Source organism: Nasonia vitripennis (assembly GCF_009193385.2).
Source record: "Nasonia vitripennis strain AsymCx chromosome 3 unlocalized genomic scaffold, Nvit_psr_1.1 chr3_random0005, whole genome shotgun sequence".
NCBI lineage: Eukaryota > Metazoa > Arthropoda > Insecta > Hymenoptera > Pteromalidae > Nasonia > Nasonia vitripennis.
Window position 1 is genome coordinate 353,639 of NW_022279624.1, and position 20,581 is coordinate 374,219.

The 20,581-nt window shown below is 31.1% G+C and overlaps 1 protein-coding gene across 18 annotated transcripts in view; it reads right to left on the reverse strand.

The window, feature by feature from the left end:
• The window catches only part of LOC100113848 (ADP-ribosylation factor-like protein 6), a 246,997-nt gene that overhangs the window by 90,595 nt on the left and 135,821 nt on the right, over nt 1–20,581 (reverse strand). For 13 of the 18 annotated variants that reach the window (XR_004345237.1, XR_004345236.1, XM_032601776.1 and 10 more), the window contains one exon: nt 3,806–3,985. The exons of the other annotated variants lie outside the window; for them this stretch is intronic. Coding sequence is in view for 10 of the 13 variants with exons in the window: in XM_032601776.1 (XP_032457667.1) it covers nt 3,806–3,985 (180 nt within the window). In the remaining 3 variants the exon portion in view is untranslated. Of the gene's footprint in view, nt 1–3,805; nt 3,986–20,581 lie in introns of those variants that run through there. 18 annotated transcript variants of the gene reach the window in all.

Genomic DNA, 20,581 nt, shown 5'->3' on the forward strand with positions numbered 1-20,581 from the left:
TTCAGTTGAGGTATAGGGTTTTAAGGTCATTGCAGTATAGCTTTAGCTTCTAAGGTAAACAATTGTTCAAGATTAAGAGCGTTATTTTGCGTGACAAAATATATACATGTATATAATTATTTAAAAATAATTTGGAAATAACTACAACCAATCAAATAAGAAAATATTTGTAGAGTACATTAGAAATGTTAATGTTAAAAATTTTTCTATAGGCATTTATTACTGCATTTGAATAATTATTTTGTTAAACCATTTTTTACATTGATTTATATAAATATTTGTAGTCATATTAAATAATAAATGTAAATAGTTTCATATATTAATAGATAGAATACGTACATAAATTGATAAATAGGTAGATAGGAAACTGGAATATGTTTATAGGCAAAAATAATCACAATACTGCATGAAACTATTTCGTATTATTATATGACATGGTGTAATAATGCTAAATAGAATCCAAACATTATTGTGATTATTTTTGTACACTTCTTTGATTCAAATTGAAAAATAATTTTATGAATTTAGATGATGAATTTATCTGAATAAGTATACATGTTTCTAACGGAACATATGCAACTTATATAGATAATTTCTGCAACTAAATGAAAGTTAAAAGGATATTTTTTTCAATCAAGTGTACCAGTTGGTGGAGGAAGGAAGTAGGTGGAGTCGGTGGAGGATGGAGGCGACTCCCGTGGTATGTAGGGCTACTGACGATGGGACCACGGTTATATTTTGAATTAAGTTATGAAAAAATAATGTAATATTATTTAATTTAAACATGTCGTTGAATTATTTGGTATTACTATTTTTGCTCATAAAATAATTCAAAGTATAATAAAAAAAAACCAACGCGCCTGAAACAGTACCTCAACGGTGGTGTGGAAAACTGTACATTTATCACTGAATGAATAAATATTAGTTTATCCTCCTAACATTTATTATCATAAATGCATTAATGAATATAAATAATTTTTTACAAATATTCATTTGAAATATAGAATGCGATTGATAACAAATAATTTGTATGTATAAATATTTATGAAAATGTATTATTATTTATATTTGTTAAAAAATATTTAATAATTTATTGTACAAGATATAACATACATATATAATATACTGGTGGATTTGTCGACTTAATAATCGATTGTTGTTTTTCTATTCTTTTTGTTGTTGTTTTGAAAAATCGCATATATATATATATATATGTGTGCACATATATGTGCATTATAAGAAAATTGAATTACCTTATAAATAAATTATCATAAAAAGGATGCATGTATTTTACAATTTGTTACATTACCTGAATTTGTAATGAATAATACACCCATTGTTGTGAAAAAAATTGAATTTTCTGATATACAGAGAGTAGTCGCAGCTGGAGATGGGCACAGAAAAGGTCATCTTCATAAATATAACCCAAATTAAGAAATCTTCGTTAGCAATGGCAAATGTTGTTAAAAATGCGAAATAAATTAAGCTTAAGCTTAAACATAACTGAATTAAACCATCAAACCATCCTATCCTCTCGATAAACATATGCTATTTTTAATTGAATGACTCTAACAACGTTCGTGGCGGCGCGGTCAACGTCATGGCTGAGTATTCTTATGCACTCGAATCCAAGTCCCATACCTGGCAAATTTTCTTTCTTTCTTTTTCTTCTTGCTTATAAAATTTATATAATATGTACAAATAAGGAATATATATTATATTAAAGTACACCAGGGACCTACAATATATAAGTACCAGAATTAATACAATTCTATAATTAATAATTAATATGTATTATTTAGAATTAATAAGTAAAACGATAAAATTTAATAAAATAACAATGCAATATGATATTTTGCTTCAGCAATTATTTTTTGATTTAGATAAGTATAGTATGTAGGGGGGCTGCAATGAATATAAGTACGATTGTTACGTTTTCATTGTTTACTAGAAAACAGCAAAAATTAAAGTCCTCAATTGTATGAATAAACATTAAATTATTTTTGGTTTTACATGTACTTATGAAACCGATATCATATGAACGAGATAATTAAAATGAATAAAATAATAAAATATTCGTTATTATTACATATTATATATTTTTATAAGCAAGTAGAAAGTTAAAAAAAAAATTTGCCGGGTCTCGGACTTGAACTCGAGTGCATAAGAATACGAAGCCACGACGTTGACCGCGCCGCCACGAACGTCGTTGGAGTAAATTAACCGAAAGTAGCATATGTTTATCGAGTGGGTGGGGTGGCTTGTTCGTTTGATTTATTTTTATTTAAGCTTAAGCTTAACTTATTCGTTTCGTTTTAATCATGACTACTTCAAATAATTAAAATTTTGTTACATTCGTTTATTTTGTTTTTTTAACATTCTTATTGGCATAATAATATGCCTGAATAATCTATACTCAGCCTGGTTTATTACCTAATCTTTTTCAGCCTGATTTATTACCTAATTCTTTTCAACCCATAATAATATATGAGGTCGAAATAAGACTTATACACACAAAAATGTAATTTGATAAATTTAATCGTTTGACGCAACCCACAACAATGTTAAATAATCATTTTAATCTTTTCCGAACATCGGGCAGTTTTTAAAGATTAATATACGTGTACTTCAATCTTTTATAAAGTTTAAAATGTACGTTTTTAACTTTCCACTTACAGATTTTCAACTTTGGCTTTTAGAGTGTTTCATAATAAGAATAAAAATCATTAAACAATATCTATATTGAGGCTACATGTACTTTATTATACTTAATGTAAAATAATATTACGAATTAAAAAAAAATCCCTGCACAAGATTTGAACCCTAGCTTTGCGCATTATCGGCTCCCGAAAAGCTCTTCCCCTCATCTCTTTTTGAACAGCGCGCGAGCTCGGTGGCCCAATCAGCGCGCGAGACTGCAGCTGGTGAGTGCGCAGACGCGAGAGTGGGAGATTTTTGCTAGATGCGTATAGTTCGAGTACGCACCGCATGGTGGTGTCATGATCGCATTCAGCACGCCTTTTTAACACGGCATCGGCAATCTCTCTACTAATCTCTGCACGAAGCCATTCTACTATTATATAAAAGTAAACTTAATGTACCTGTGTGCCATGAAGCAATTCACATCTTTTCACAATAACTGACAAATTTTATTTGTTAATTATTATTTATAACTTATAGCGCATTGTTTACATGTTGCCCACATATATCTAAAACAGGTTATATTTGATTTGTTTTTTATTAATTTATAGCACTGCGTGACCTGAGTCCGCGTTTAAGTCATGCCTATCCGTGACCTAAACAGTCCTTTATTGCACCGTGCTTTATCGTCCTCGCTACGCTCCGACGCTAACCGCACGGTGCCTGACGGACGACATGCGACTAAATAACAGCGAGTTGGTCTACAAAGCCTTGCATTTTATCAGTTTGGCAGTGTACATCAGATCGTTGCTCGCAGCATAACATTCATGCGAGCAACAATAAACATTTCTGTTTGACGGTCTTTTCGTAAGTCTCGAATTTAACGGTTTATAACAGTTATAGCTAAACGGTATGTCATGTTATTATAAGTTTAAATTCTATTAATCTACGACTTGTAACTAGTGTATATTTCTATATTTTTTAGATGCCCTGAAGAGAAAGGATATATTCCTTCGAAACGTCGGCATAATAAACAACTTTAAATATTGCTCGTCTAATCCCAAAATTTAAAAATACAACTAGCATTAGAGTCCTTAATTATTATAAAAACTACTATTCTTTTCATTTTTCAATATGTACAAATACATATAAATTAGATAATTACCTGCTATATCTGGATGCTGTAAAAGCATATCTAATTCTTCTTTTGCAACAACTAAACGTAGTTTATCGCTACTATCTATGATAAAAATGACACCTTGGCAATCTTTATAATAATGTTCCCATAGCGATCTGTATCGATCATGACCAGACATATCAAATGCTGTGAATCCAACATTCCCAACTAAAAACAAATAAACGATTAATTAAAAGTAGCAAAGAACGCTCGCTTCGCTCGCGATGTACATATTGATTAAAATAATATTCTATCATTTGATGTGTCATTATTAAATATACTGTTCAATATTATCTTCGATTATAATTAATTTTTGTAGAACGTTTTTGAAATGGTTCAATTCGATTGTCGGATTAAAAATTTTAATTAATCAAAAAGCACGATTTCAAAATCGTTTCATAAGAATTAATTATACTTCCTAGAACTAATTATCCCTAAGAACTAATTATCCCAATAAGTTAACATCTAGGATATAATTTTGGGCCTTACAATTTTTGGGCCTTACAATTTTCGGGCCTTAAAATTTTTGGGCCTTAATAATTTAGGGTTATTTAAATATTTCTGTGTGCCGTGAAGCCATTCATATCTTTTCTCAATAACTAACATATTTATATCCATTAGTATAAATCTTATCTCATTTGAATTTTTTGAATTTCTATAAACTGTGTAACAACATAGACTTAAGGATAACAATTTCAGACCCGTCGCAACAATCGCCGAAGCAAACAGCGCCCCTCCACTGAAACCCGTAAAGTCGACAGTCACAACAAGTTTGTAGCACAAAAAGTTCAAATAAAAAACTATATACAAGACCAAAGCTAAGATAACAATTGATGCGATTGCTGCGAAAATATCAGGACGATGAAACGAGTACAATAGATTATCGGTAAATGCGTTTAGTTTGTATAGATATATTTTTTTAGATATATCCTTCATCTAGATCAAATCTGCAGATTTCGTCTTTTGAAATACCAGAATACAAAAAACAGTCGTCATTTCTCATTCACAAACAGATATCTTTACAAAACCAAATCATATCGGCACAGATACTTATTTGTAGCATATCTTTCATCTAGAAGAAATCTGCAGATTACGCTTTGTGTTATACGTGAATACATAGAGCATGCGGCATTTTACACTTTCAAACAGATATCTTTTAAAAACGAAATGAGCAAATAAATGATGCAGTCATCATTTTACATTCAAAAACAGATATTTTTAGAAAACAATTTCATATCTTCACAGATGATTATACGTAGCGACCCTTTCATCCAGACCAAATCTGCAAATTACATTTTGTGATATGCGTAAATTCATAGAGCAGTCGTCATTTTACATTCACAAACAGAAATCTTTAAAAAACAAGATTATATCTGCAAAGATGTTTATTCTCAGCATCCCATTCATCTGGAACAAATCTGCAGATTACGCTTTGTGATATCGATGAATACATAGAGCAGTAGTCATTTTACATTCACAAACAAATATCTTTAAAAAACTAGATTATATCTGCACAGATGATAATTCTCACAATCCCATTTATCTGGGATAAATAGGAAGATTACGCTTTGTGATATCGATGAATACATAGAGCAGTAGTCATTTTACATTCACAAACAGATATCTTTAAAAAGCAAGAATATATCTGCACAGATGATAAATCTCACAATACCATTTATCTGGGATAAATCGGAAGATTACGCCTTGTGATATCGATGAATACGTAGAGCAGTAGTCATTTTACATTCAAAAACAGATATTTTTAGAAAACAATTTCATATCTTCACAGATGATTATACGTAGCGACCCTTTCATCCAGACCAAATCTGCAAATTACATTTTGTGATATGCGTAAATTCATAGAGCAGTCGTCATTTTACATTCACAAACAGAAATCTTTAAAAAACAAGATTATATCTGCACAGATGTTTATTCTCAGCATCCCATTCATCTGGAACAAATCTGCAGATTACGCTTTGTGATATCGATGAATACATAGAGCAGTAGTCATTTTACATTCACAAACAAATATCTTTAAAAAACTAGATTATATCTGCACAGATGATAATTCTCACAATCCCATTTATCTGGGATAAATAGGAAGATTACGCTTTGTGATATCGATGAATACATAGAGCAGTAGTCATTTTACATTCACAAACAGATATCTTTAAAAAGCAAGAATATATCTGCACAGATGATAAATCTCACAATACCATTTATCTGGGATAAATCGGAAGATTACGCTTTGTGATAACCATGAATACATAGAGAAGTAGTCATTCTACATTCACAAACAAATATCTTTAAAAAACGAAATGCGCAAATAAATGAAGCAGTCATCATCTTACATTCAAAAACAGATATTTTTAAAAAACAATTTCATATTTTCACAGATGATTATACGTAGCGACCCTTTCATCCAGACCAAATCTGCAAATTACATTTTGTGATATGCGTAAATTCATAGAGCAGTCGTCATTTTACATTCACAAACAGAAATCTTTAAAAAACAAGATTATATCTGCACAGATGATTATACGTAGCGTCCCTTTCATCCAGACCAAATCTGCAAATTATATTTTGTGATATGCGTAAATTCATAGAGCACGCGTCAATTTACATTTATAAACAAATATCTTTAAAAAACAAGATTATAAGTGCACAGATGATTATTCTCAGCATCCCACTCATCTGGAACAAATCTGCAGATTACGCTTTGTGATATCGATGAATACATAGAGCAGTTGTCATTTTACATTCACAAACAATTATCTTTAAAAAACTAGATTATATCTGCACAGATGATAATTCTCACAATCCCATTTATCTGGGATAAATAGGAAGATTACGCTTTGTGATATCGATGAATACATAGAGCAGTAGTCATTTTACATTCACAAACAGATATCTTTAAAAAGCAAGAATATATCTGCACAGATGATAAATCTCACAATACCATTTATCTGGGATAAATCGGAAGATTACGCTTTGTGATATCGATGAATACATAGAGCAGTATTCATTTTACATTCACAAACAAATATCTTTAAAAAACAAGATTATAAGTGCACAGATGATTATTCTCAGCATCCCACTCATCTGGAACAAATCTGCAGATTACGCTTTGTGATATCGATGAATACATAGAGCAGTAGTCATTTTACATTCACAAACAAATATCTTTAAAAACTAGATTATATCTGCACAGATGATAATTCTCACAATCCTATTAATCTAGAAGAAATCTGCAGATTACGCTTTGTGTTATACATGAATATATATAGCATGCGGCATTTTACACTTTCAAACAGATATCTTTTAAAAACGAAATGCGCAAATAAATGAAGCAGTCATCATTTTACATTCAAAAACAGATATTTTTAGAAACCAAGATTATATCTGCACAGATGATAATTCTCACAATCCCATTTATCTGGGATAAATAGGAAGATTACGCTTTGTGATATCGATGAATACATAGAGCAGTAGTCATTTTACATTCACCAACAGATATCTTTAAAAAGCAAGAATATATCTGCACAGATGATAAATCTCACAATACCATTTATCTGGGATAAATCGGAAGATTACGCCTTGTGATATCGATGAATACGTAGAGCAGTAGTCATTTTACATTCAAAAACAGATATTTTTAAAAAACAATTTCATATTTTCACAGATGATTATACGTAGCGTCCCTTTCATCCAGACCAAATCTGCAAATTACATTTTGTGATATGCGTAAATTCATAGAGCGATCGTCGTTTTACATTCACAAACGGATATCTTTAAAAAACAAGATTATATCTGCACAGATGATAATTCTCACAATCCCATTCATCTGGGATAAATCGGCAGATTACAATAAAAAACCAAATCATATCGGGACAGATAATTATTTGCAGCAAATCTTTCATCTAGAAGAAATCTGCAGAATGCGCTTTGTGTTATACGTGAATATATAGAGCATGCGGCACTTTACACTTTCAAACAGATATCTTTTAGAAAAGAAAGGCGCAAATAAATGAAGCAGTCATCATTTTACATTCACAAACAGATATCTTTAAAAAAAAGATTATATCTGCACAGATGTTTATTCTCAGCATCCCACTCATCTGGAACAAATCTGCAGATTACGCTTTGTGATATCGATGAATACATAGAGCAGTAGTCATTTTACATTCACAAACAAATATCTTTAAAAACTAGATTATATCTGCACAGATGATAATTCTCACAATCCTATTAATCTGGAATAAATCGGCAGATTACGCTTTGTGATATCGATGAATAGATAGAGCAGTAGTCATTTTACATTCACAAACATATATCTTTAAAAAACTAGATTATATCTGCACAGATGATAATTCTCACAATCCCATTTATCTGGGATAAATGGGAAGATTACGCTTTGTGATATCGATGAATACATAGAGCAGTAGTCATTTTACATTCACAAACAGATATCTTTAAAAAGCAAGAATATATCTGCACAGATGATAAATCTCACAATACCATTTATCTGGGATAAATCGGAAGATTACGCCTTGTGATATCGATGAATACGTAGAGCAGTAGTCATTTTACATTCAAAAACAGGTATTTTTAAAAAACAATTTCATATTTTCACCGATGATTATACGTAGCGTCCCTTTCATCCAGACCAAATCTGCAAATTACATTTTGTGATATGCGTAAATTCATAGAGCGATCGTCGTTTTACATTCACAAACAGATATCTTTAAAAAACAAGAGTATATCTGCACAGATGATAATTCTCACAATCCCGTACATCTGGGATAAATCGGCAGATTACGCCTTGTGATATCGATGAATACATAGAGAAGGAGTCATTTTACATTCACAAACAGATATCTTTAAAAAACAAGATTATATCTGCACAGATGATAATTCTCACAATCCCATTCATCTGGGATAAATCGGCAGATTACAATAAAAAACCAAATCATATCGGGACAGATAATTATTTGCAGCAAATCTTTCATCTAGAAGAAATCTGCAGAATGCGCTTTGTGTTATACGTGAATATATAGAGCATGCGGCACTTTACACTTTCAAACAGATATCTTTTAGAAAAGAAAGGCGCAAATAAATGAAGCAGTCATCATTTTACATTCACAAACAGATATCTTTAAAAAAAAAGATTATATCTGCACAGATGTTTATTCTCAGCATCCCATTCATCTGGAACAAATCTGCAGATTACGCTTCGTGATATCGATGAATACGTAGAGCAGTAGTCATTTTACATTCAAAAACAGATATTTTTAAAAAACAATTTCATATTTTCACAGATGATTATACGTAGCGTCCCTTTCATCCAGACCAAATCTGCAAATTACATTTTGTGATATGCGTAAATTCATAGAGCGATCGTCGTTTTACATTCACAAACGGATATCTTTAAAAAACAAGATTATATCTGCACAGATGATAATTCTCACAATCCCATTCATCTGGGATAAATCGGAAGATTACGCCTTGTGATATCGATGAATACGTAGAGCAGTAGTCATTTTACATTCAAAAACAGATATTTTTAGAAAACAATTTCATATCTTCACAGATGATTATACGTAGCGACCCTTTCATCCAGACCAAATCTGCAAATTACATTTTGTGATATGCGTAAATTCATAGAGCAGTCGTCATTTTACATTCACAAACAGAAATCTTTAAAAAACAAGATTATATCTGCACAGATGTTTATTCTCAGCATCCCATTCATCTGGAACAAATCTGCAGATTACGCTTTGTGATATCGATGAATACATAGAGCAGTAGTCATTTTACATTCACAAACAAATATCTTTAAAAAACTAGATTATATCTGCACAGATGATAATTCTCACAATCCCATTTATCTGGGATAAATAGGAAGATTACGCTTTGTGATATCGATGAATACATAGAGCAGTAGTCATTTTACATTCACAAACAGATATCTTTAAAAAGCAAGAATATATCTGCACAGATGATAAATCTCACAATACCATTTATCTGGGATAAATCGGAAGATTACGCTTTGTGATAACCATGAATACATAGAGAAGTAGTCATTCTACATTCACAAACAAATATCTTTAAAAAACGAAATGCGCAAATAAATGAAGCAGTCATCATCTTACATTCAAAAACAGATATTTTTAAAAAACAATTTCATATTTTCACAGATGATTATACGTAGCGACCCTTTCATCCAGACCAAATCTGCAAATTACATTTTGTGATATGCGTAAATTCATAGAGCAGTCGTCATTTTACATTCACAAACAGAAATCTTTAAAAAACAAGATTATATCTGCACAGATGATTATACGTAGCGTCCCTTTCATCCAGACCAAATCTGCAAATTATATTTTGTGATATGCGTAAATTCATAGAGCACGCGTCAATTTACATTTATAAACAAATATCTTTAAAAAACAAGATTATAAGTGCACAGATGATTATTCTCAGCATCCCACTCATCTGGAACAAATCTGCAGATTACGCTTTGTGATATCGATGAATACATAGAGCAGTTGTCATTTTACATTCACAAACAATTATCTTTAAAAAACTAGATTATATCTGCACAGATGATAATTCTCACAATCCCATTTATCTGGGATAAATAGGAAGATTACGCTTTGTGATATCGATGAATACATAGAGCAGTAGTCATTTTACATTCACAAACAGATATCTTTAAAAAGCAAGAATATATCTGCACAGATGATAAATCTCACAATACCATTTATCTGGGATAAATCGGAAGATTACGCTTTGTGATATCGATGAATACATAGAGCAGTAGTCATTTTACATTCACAAACAAATATCTTTAAAAAACAAGATTATAAGTGCACAGATGATTATTCTCAGCATCCCACTCATCTGGAACAAATCTGCAGATTACGCTTTGTGATATCGATGAATACATAGAGCAGTAGTCATTTTACATTCACAAACAAATATCTTTAAAAACTAGATTATATCTGCACAGATGATAATTCTCACAATCCTATTAATCTAGAAGAAATCTGCAGATTACGCTTTGTGTTATACATGAATATATATAGCATGCGGCATTTTACACTTTCAAACAGATATCTTTTAAAAACGAAATGCGCAAATAAATGAAGCAGTCATCATTTTACATTCAAAAACAGATATTTTTAGAAACCAAGATTATATCTGCACAGATGATAATTCTCACAATCCCATTTATCTGGGATAAATAGGAAGATTACGCTTTGTGATATCGATGAATACATAGAGCAGTAGTCATTTTACATTCACCAACAGATATCTTTAAAAAGCAAGAATATATCTGCACAGATGATAAATCTCACAATACCATTTATCTGGGATAAATCGGAAGATTACGCCTTGTGATATCGATGAATACGTAGAGCAGTAGTCATTTTACATTCAAAAACAGATATTTTTAAAAAACAATTTCATATTTTCACAGATGATTATACGTAGCGTCCCTTTCATCCAGACCAAATCTGCAAATTACATTTTGTGATATGCGTAAATTCATAGAGCGATCGTCGTTTTACATTCACAAACGGATATCTTTAAAAAACAAGATTATATCTGCACAGATGATAATTCTCACAATCCCATTCATCTGGGATAAATCGGCAGATTACAATAAAAAACCAAATCATATCGGGACAGATAATTATTTGCAGCAAATCTTTCATCTAGAAGAAATCTGCAGAATGCGCTTTGTGTTATACGTGAATATATAGAGCATGCGGCACTTTACACTTTCAAACAGATATCTTTTAGAAAAGAAAGGCGCAAATAAATGAAGCAGTCATCATTTTACATTCACAAACAGATATCTTTAAAAAAAAGATTATATCTGCACAGATGTTTATTCTCAGCATCCCACTCATCTGGAACAAATCTGCAGATTACGCTTTGTGATATCGATGAATACATAGAGCAGTAGTCATTTTACATTCACAAACAAATATCTTTAAAAACTAGATTATATCTGCACAGATGATAATTCTCACAATCCTATTAATCTGGAATAAATCGGCAGATTACGCTTTGTGATATCGATGAATAGATAGAGCAGTAGTCATTTTACATTCACAAACATATATCTTTAAAAAACTAGATTATATCTGCACAGATGATAATTCTCACAATCCCATTTATCTGGGATAAATGGGAAGATTACGCTTTGTGATATCGATGAATACATAGAGCAGTAGTCATTTTACATTCACAAACAGATATCTTTAAAAAGCAAGAATATATCTGCACAGATGATAAATCTCACAATACCATTTATCTGGGATAAATCGGAAGATTACGCCTTGTGATATCGATGAATACGTAGAGCAGTAGTCATTTTACATTCAAAAACAGGTATTTTTAAAAAACAATTTCATATTTTCACCGATGATTATACGTAGCGTCCCTTTCATCCAGACCAAATCTGCAAATTACATTTTGTGATATGCGTAAATTCATAGAGCGATCGTCGTTTTACATTCACAAACAGATATCTTTAAAAAACAAGAGTATATCTGCACAGATGATAATTCTCACAATCCCGTACATCTGGGATAAATCGGCAGATTACGCCTTGTGATATCGATGAATACATAGAGAAGGAGTCATTTTACATTCACAAACAGATATCTTTAAAAAACAAGATTATATCTGCACAGATGATAATTCTCACAATCCCATTCATCTGGGATAAATCGGCAGATTACAATAAAAAACCAAATCATATCGGGACAGATAATTATTTGCAGCAAATCTTTCATCTAGAAGAAATCTGCAGAATGCGCTTTGTGTTATACGTGAATATATAGAGCATGCGGCACTTTACACTTTCAAACAGATATCTTTTAGAAAAGAAAGGCGCAAATAAATGAAGCAGTCATCATTTTACATTCACAAACAGATATCTTTAAAAAAAAAGATTATATCTGCACAGATGTTTATTCTCAGCATCCCACTCATCTGGAACAAATCTGCAGATTACGCTTTGCAATATCGATGAATACATAGAGCAGTAGTCATTTTACATTCACAAACAAATATCTTTAAAAACTAGATTATATCTGCACAGATGATAATTCTCACCATCCTATTAATCTGGAATAAATCGGCAGATTACGCTTTGTGATATACGTGAATACATAGAGCATGCGGCATTTTACACTTTCAAACAGATATCTTTTAAAAACGAAATGCGCAAATAAATGATGCAGTCATCATTTTACATTCACAAACAAATATCTCTAAAAAACTAGATTATATCTGCACAGGTGATAATTCTCAGCATCCCATTAATCTGGAATAAATCTGCAGATTACGCCTTGTGATATCGATGAATACTTAGAGCAGTAGTCATTTTACATTCACAAACAGACATCTTTAAAAAACGAAATGCGCAAATAAATGAAGCAGTAGTCATTTTACATTCACAAACAAATATCTTTAAAAAACTAGATTATATCTGCACAGATGATAAATCTCAAAATCACATTCATCTGGGATAAATTGGCAGATTATGCCTTGTGATATCGATGAATACATAGAGCACGCGTCACTTTACATTTATAAACAAATATCTTTAAAAAACAAGATTATATGTGCACAGATGATTATTCTCAGCGTCCCATTCATCTGGAACAAATCTGCAGATTACGCTTTGTGATATCGATGAATACATAGAGCAGTAGTTATTTTACAGTCACAAACAAATATCTTTAAAAAACAAGAGTATATCTGCACAGATGATTATTCTCAGCATTTTATTTATTTGGAACAAATCTGCAAATTACGTCTTGTGGTATAGGTGAATACATAGAGTATGCGTCATTTTACATTCACAAACAAATATCTTTAAGAAACAAGATTATATCTAAACAGATGATTATTCTCAGCATTTTATTTATTTGGAACAAATCTGCAGATTACGCTTAGTGATATCGATGTATACATATACAAGTATTCATTTTACATTCACAAACAGATATCTTTAAAAAATAGCAGATTAGCTTTGTGATATCGATGAATACATAGAGCAGTAGTCATTTTACATTCACAAACAGATATCTTTAAAAAACAAGAGTATATCTGCACAGATGATAATTCTCAGCATTTTATTTATTTGGAACAAATCTGCAGATTACGCTTTGTGATATGCGTAAATTCATAGAGCACACGTCACTTTACATTTATAAACAAATATCTTTAAGAAACAAGATTATATCTAAACAGATGATTATTCTCAGCATTTTATTTATTTGGAACAAATCTGCAGATTACGCTTAGTGATATCGATGTATACATATACAAGTATTCATTATACATTCACAAACAGATATCTTTAAAAAATAGCAGATTAGCTTTGTGATATCGATGAATACATAGAGCAGTAGTCATTTTACATTCACAAACAGATATCTTTAAAAAACAAGAGTATATCTGCACAGATGATAATTCTCAGCATTTTATTTATTTGGAACAAATCTGCAAATTACGTCTTGTGGCATAGGTGAATACATAGAGCAGTAGTCATTTTACATTCACAAACAGATATTTTTAAAAAACAATTTCATATTTTCACAGATGATTATACGAAGCGTCCCTTTCATCCAGACCAAATCTGCAAATTACATTTTGTGATATGCGTAAATTCATAGAGCAGTCGTCATTTTACATTAACAAACAGAAACCTTTAAAAAACAAGATTATATCTGCAAAGATGATTATTCTCAGCATTTTATTTATATGGAACAAATCTGCAGATTACGCTTTGTGATAACCATGAATACATAGAGAAGTAGTCATACTACATTCACAAACAGATATCTTTAAAAAATTACAGATTACGCTTTGTAATATCGATGAATACATAGAGCAGTAGTTATTTTACATTCACAAACAAATATCTTTAAAAAACGAAATGCGCAAATAAATGAAGCAGTCATCATCTTACATTCAAAAACAGATATTTTTAAAAAACAAGATTATATCTGCACAGATGTTTATTCTCAGCATCCCATTCATCTGGAACAAATCTGCAGATTACGCTTTGTGATATCGATGAATACATAGAGCAGTAGTCATTTTACATTCACAAACAAATATCTTTAAAAACTAGATTATATCTGCACAGATGATAATTCTCACAATCCTATTAATCTGGAATAAATCGGCAGATTACGCTTTGTGTTATACGTGAATATATATAGCATGCGGCATTTTACACTTTCAAACAGATATCTTTTAAAAACGAAATGCGCAAATAAATGAAGCAGTCATCATTTTACATTCGAAAACAGATATTTTTAGGAACCAAGAGTATATCTGCACAGATGATTATACGTAGTGTCCCTTTCATCCAGGCCAAATCTGCAAATTACATTTTTTGATATGCGTAAATTCATAGACCAGTCGTCATTTTACATTCACAAACAGAAATCTTTAAAAAACAAGATTATATCTGCAAAGATGATTATTCTCAGCATCCCATTCATCAGGAACAAATCTGCAGATTACGCTTTGTGATATGCGTAAATTCATAGAGCACACGTCACTTTACATTTATAAACAAATATCTTTAAAAAACAAGATTATATCTAAACAGATGATTATTCTCAGCATTTTATTTATTTGGAACAAATCTGCAGATTACGCTTAGTGATATCGATGTATACATATACAAGTATTCATTTTACATTCACAAACAGATATCTTTAAGAAAGAAGATTATATCTGCACAGATGTTTATTCTCAGCATCCCATTCATCTGGAACAAATCTGCAGATTACGCTTTGTGATATCGATGAATACATAGAGCAGTAGTCATTTTACATTCTCAAACAAATATCTTTAAAAAACTAGATTATATCTGCACAGATGATAATTCTCACAATCCCATTTATCTGGGATAAATAGGAAGATTACGCTTTGTGATATCGATGAATACATAGAGCAGTAGTCATTTTACATTCACAAACAGATATCTTTAAAAAGCAAGAATATATCTGCACAGATGATAAATCTCACAATACCATTTATCTGGGATAAATCGGAAGATTACGCCTTGTGATATCGATGAATACATAGAGCAGTAGTCATTTTACATTCACAAACAGATATTTTTAAAAAACAATTTCATATTTTCACAGATGATTATACGTAGCGTCCCTTTCATCCAGACCAAATCTGCAAATTACATTTTGTGAAATGCGTAAATTCATAGAGCGATCGTCGTTTTACATTCACAAACAGATATCTTTAAAAAACGAAATGCGCAAATAAATGAAGCAGTCATCATTTTACATTCAAAAACAGATATTTTTAGAAAACAATTTCATATTTTCACAGATGATTATACGTAGCGTCCCTTTCATCCAGACCAAATCTGCAAATTACATTTTGTGATATGCGTAATTTCATAGAGCAGTCGTCATTTTACATTCACAAACTGATATCTTTAAAAAACAAGATTATATGTGCACAGATGATTATTCTCAGCATCCCATTCATCTGGAATAAATCTGCAGATTACGCTTTGTGATATCGATGAATACATAGAGCAGTAGTCATTTTACATTCACAAACAAATATCTTTAAAAACTAGATTATATCTGCACAGATGATAATTCTCACAATCCTATTAATCTGGAATAAATCGGCAGATTACGCTTTGTGATATACGTGAATACATAGAGCATGCGGCATTTTACACTTTCAAACAGATATCTTTTAAAAACGAAATGCGCAAATAAATGATGCAGTCATCATTTTACATTCAAAAACAGATATTTTTAGAAAACAATTTCATATCTTCACAGATGATTATACGTAGCGACCCTTTCATCCAGACCAAATCTGCAAATTACATTTTGTGATATGCGTAAATTTATAGAGCGATCGTCATTTTACATTCACAAACATATATCTTTAAAAAACAAGATTATATCTGCACAGATGTTTATTCTCAGCATCCCACTCATCTGGAACAAATCTGCAGATTACGCTTTGTGATATCGATGAATACATAGAGCAGTAGTCATTTTACATTCACAAACAAATATCTTTAAAAACTAGATTATATCTGCACAGATGATAATTCTCACAATCCTATTAATCTGGAATAAATCGGCAGATTACGCTTTGTGATATACGTGAATACATAGAGCATGCGGCATTTTACACTTTCAAACAGATATCTTTTAGAAACGAAAGGCGCAAATTAATGAAGCAGTCATCATTTTACATTCAAAAACAGATATTTTTAGAAAACAATTTCATATTTTCACAGATGATTGTACGTAGCGTCCCTTTCATCCAGACCAAATCTGCAAATTACATTTTGTGATATGCGTAAATTCATAGAGCACGCGTCATTTTACATTCACAAACAGAAATCTTTAAAAAACAAGATTATATCTGCACAGATGATTATACGTAGCGTCCCTTTCATCCAGACCAAATCTGCAAATTATATTTTGTGATATGCGTAAATTCATAGAGCACGCGTCAATTTACATTTATAAACAAATATCTTTAAAAAACAAGATTATAAGTGCACAGATGATTATTCTCAGCATCCCACTCATCTGGAACAAATCTGCAGATTACGCTTTGTGATATCGATGAATACATAGAGCAGTTGTCATTTTACATTCACAAACAATTATCTTTAAAAAACTAGATTATATCTGCACAGATGATAATTCTCACAATCCCATTTATCTGGGATAAATAGGAAGATTACGCTTTGTGATATCGATGAATACATAGAGCAGTAGTCATTTTACATTCACAAACAGATATCTTTAAAAAGCAAGAATATATCTGCACAGATGATAAATCTCACAATACCATTTATCTGGGATAAATCGGAAGATTACGCTTTGTGATATCGATGAATACATAGAGCAGTAGTCATTTTACATTCACAAACAAATATCTTTAAAAAACAAGATTATAAGTGCACAGATGATTATTCTCAGCATCCCACTCATCTGGAACAAATCTGCAGATTACGCTTTGTGATATCGATGAATACATAGAGCAGTAGTCATTTTACATTCACAAACAAATATCTTTAAAAACTAGATTATATCTGCACAGATGATAATTCTCACAATCCTATTAATCTAGAAGAAATCTGCAGATTACGCTTTGTGTTATACATGAATATATATAGCATGCGGCATTTTACACTTTCAAACAGATATCTTTTAAAAACGAAATGCGCAAATAAATGAAGCAGTCATCATTTTACATTCAAAAACAGATATTTTTAGAAACCAAGATTATATCTGCACAGATGATAATTCTCACAATCCCATTTATCTGGGATAAATAGGAAGATTACGCTTTGTGATATCGATGAATACATAGAGCAGTAGTCATTTTACATTCACCAACAGATATCTTTAAAAAGCAAGAATATATCTGCACAGATGATAAATCTCACAATACCATTTATCTGGGATAAATCGGAAGATTACGCCTTGTGATATCGATGAATACGTAGAGCAGTAGTCATTTTACATTCAAAAACAGATATTTTTAAAAAACAATTTCATATTTTCACAGATGATTATACGTAGCGTCCCTTTCATCCAGACCAAATCTGCAAATTACATTTTGTGATATGCGTAAATTCATAGAGCGATCGTCGTTTTACATTCACAAACGGATATCTTTAAAAAACAAGATTATATCTGCACAGATGATAATTCTCACAATCCCATTCATCTGGGATAAATCGGCAGATTACAATAAAAAACCAAATCATATCGGGACAGATAATTATTTGCAGCAAATCTTTCATCTAGAAGAAATCTGCAGAATGCGCTTTGTGTTATACGTGAATATATAGAGCATGCGGCACTTTACACTTTCAAACAGATATCTTTTAGAAAAGAAAGGCGCAAATAAATGAAGCAGTCATCATTTTACATTCACAAACAGATATCTTTAAAAAAAAGATTATATCTGCACAGATGTTTATTCTCAGCATCCCACTCATCTGGAACAAATCTGCAGATTACGCTTTGTGATATCGATGAATACATAGAGCAGTAGTCATTTTACATTCACAAACAAATATCTTTAAAAACTAGATTATATCTGCACAGATGATAATTCTCACAATCCTATTAATCTGGAATAAATCGGCAGATTACGCTTTGTGATATCGATGAATAGATAGAGCAGTAGTCATTTTACATTCACAAACATATATCTTTAAAAAACTAGATTATATCTGCACAGATGATAATTCTCACAATCCCATTTATCTGGGATAAATGGGAAGATTACGCTTTGTGATATCGATGAATACATAGAGCAGTAGTCATTTTACATTCACAAATAGATATCTTTAAAAAGCAAGAATATATCTGCACAGATGATAAATCTCACAATACCATTTATCTGGGATAAATCGGAAGATTACGCTTTGTGATATCGATGAATACATAGAGCAGTAGTCATTTTACATTCACAAACAGATATCTTTAAAAAGCAAGAATATATCTGCACAGATGATAAATCTCACAATACCATTTATCTGGGATAAATCGGAAGATTACGCCTTGTGATATCGATGAATACATAGAGCAGTAGTCATTTTACATTCACAAACAGATATTTTTAAAAAACAATTTCATATTTTCACAGATGATTATACGTAGCGTCCCTTTCATCCAGACCAAATCTGCAAATTACATTTTGTGAAATGCGTAAATTCATAGAGCGATCGTCGTTTTACATTCACAAACAGATATCTTTAAAAAACGAAATGCGCAAATAAATGAAGCAGTCATCATTTTACATTCAAAAACAGATATTTTTAGAAAACAATTTCATATTTTCACAGATGATTATACGTAGCGTCCCTTTCATCCAGACCAAATCTGCAAATTACATTTTGTGATATGCGTAATTTCATAGAGCAGTCGTCATTTTACATTCACAAACTGATATCTTTAAAAAACAAGATTATATGTGCACAGATGATTATTCTCAGCATCCCATTCATCTGGAATAAATCTGCAGATTACGCTTTGTGATATCGATGAATACATAGAGCAGTAGTCATTTTACATTCACAAACAAATATCTTTAAAAACTAGATTATATCTGCACAGATGATAATTCTCACAATCCTATTAATCTGGAATAAATCGGCAGATTACGCTTTGTGATATACGTGAATACATAGAGCATGCGGCATTTTACACTTTCAAACAGATATCTTTTAAAAACGAAATGCGCAAATAAATGATGCAGTCATCATTTTACATTCAAAAACAGATATTTTTAGAAAACAATTTCATATCTTCACAGATGATTATACGTAGCGACCCTTTCATCCAGACCAAATCTGCAAATTACATTTTGTGATATGCGTAAATTTATAGAGCGATCGTCATTTTACATTCACAAACATATATCTTTAAAAAACAAGATTATATCTGCACAGATGTTTATTCTCAGCATCCCACTCATCTGGAACAAATCTGCAGATTACGCTTTGTGATATCGATGAATACATAGAGCAGTAGTCATTTTACATTCACAAACAAATATCTTTAAAAACTAGATTATATCTGCACAGATGATAATTCTCACAATCCTATTAATCTGGAATAAATCGGCAGATTACGCTTTGTGATATACGTGAATACATAGAGCATGCGGCATTTTACACTTTCAAACAGATATCTTTTAGAAACG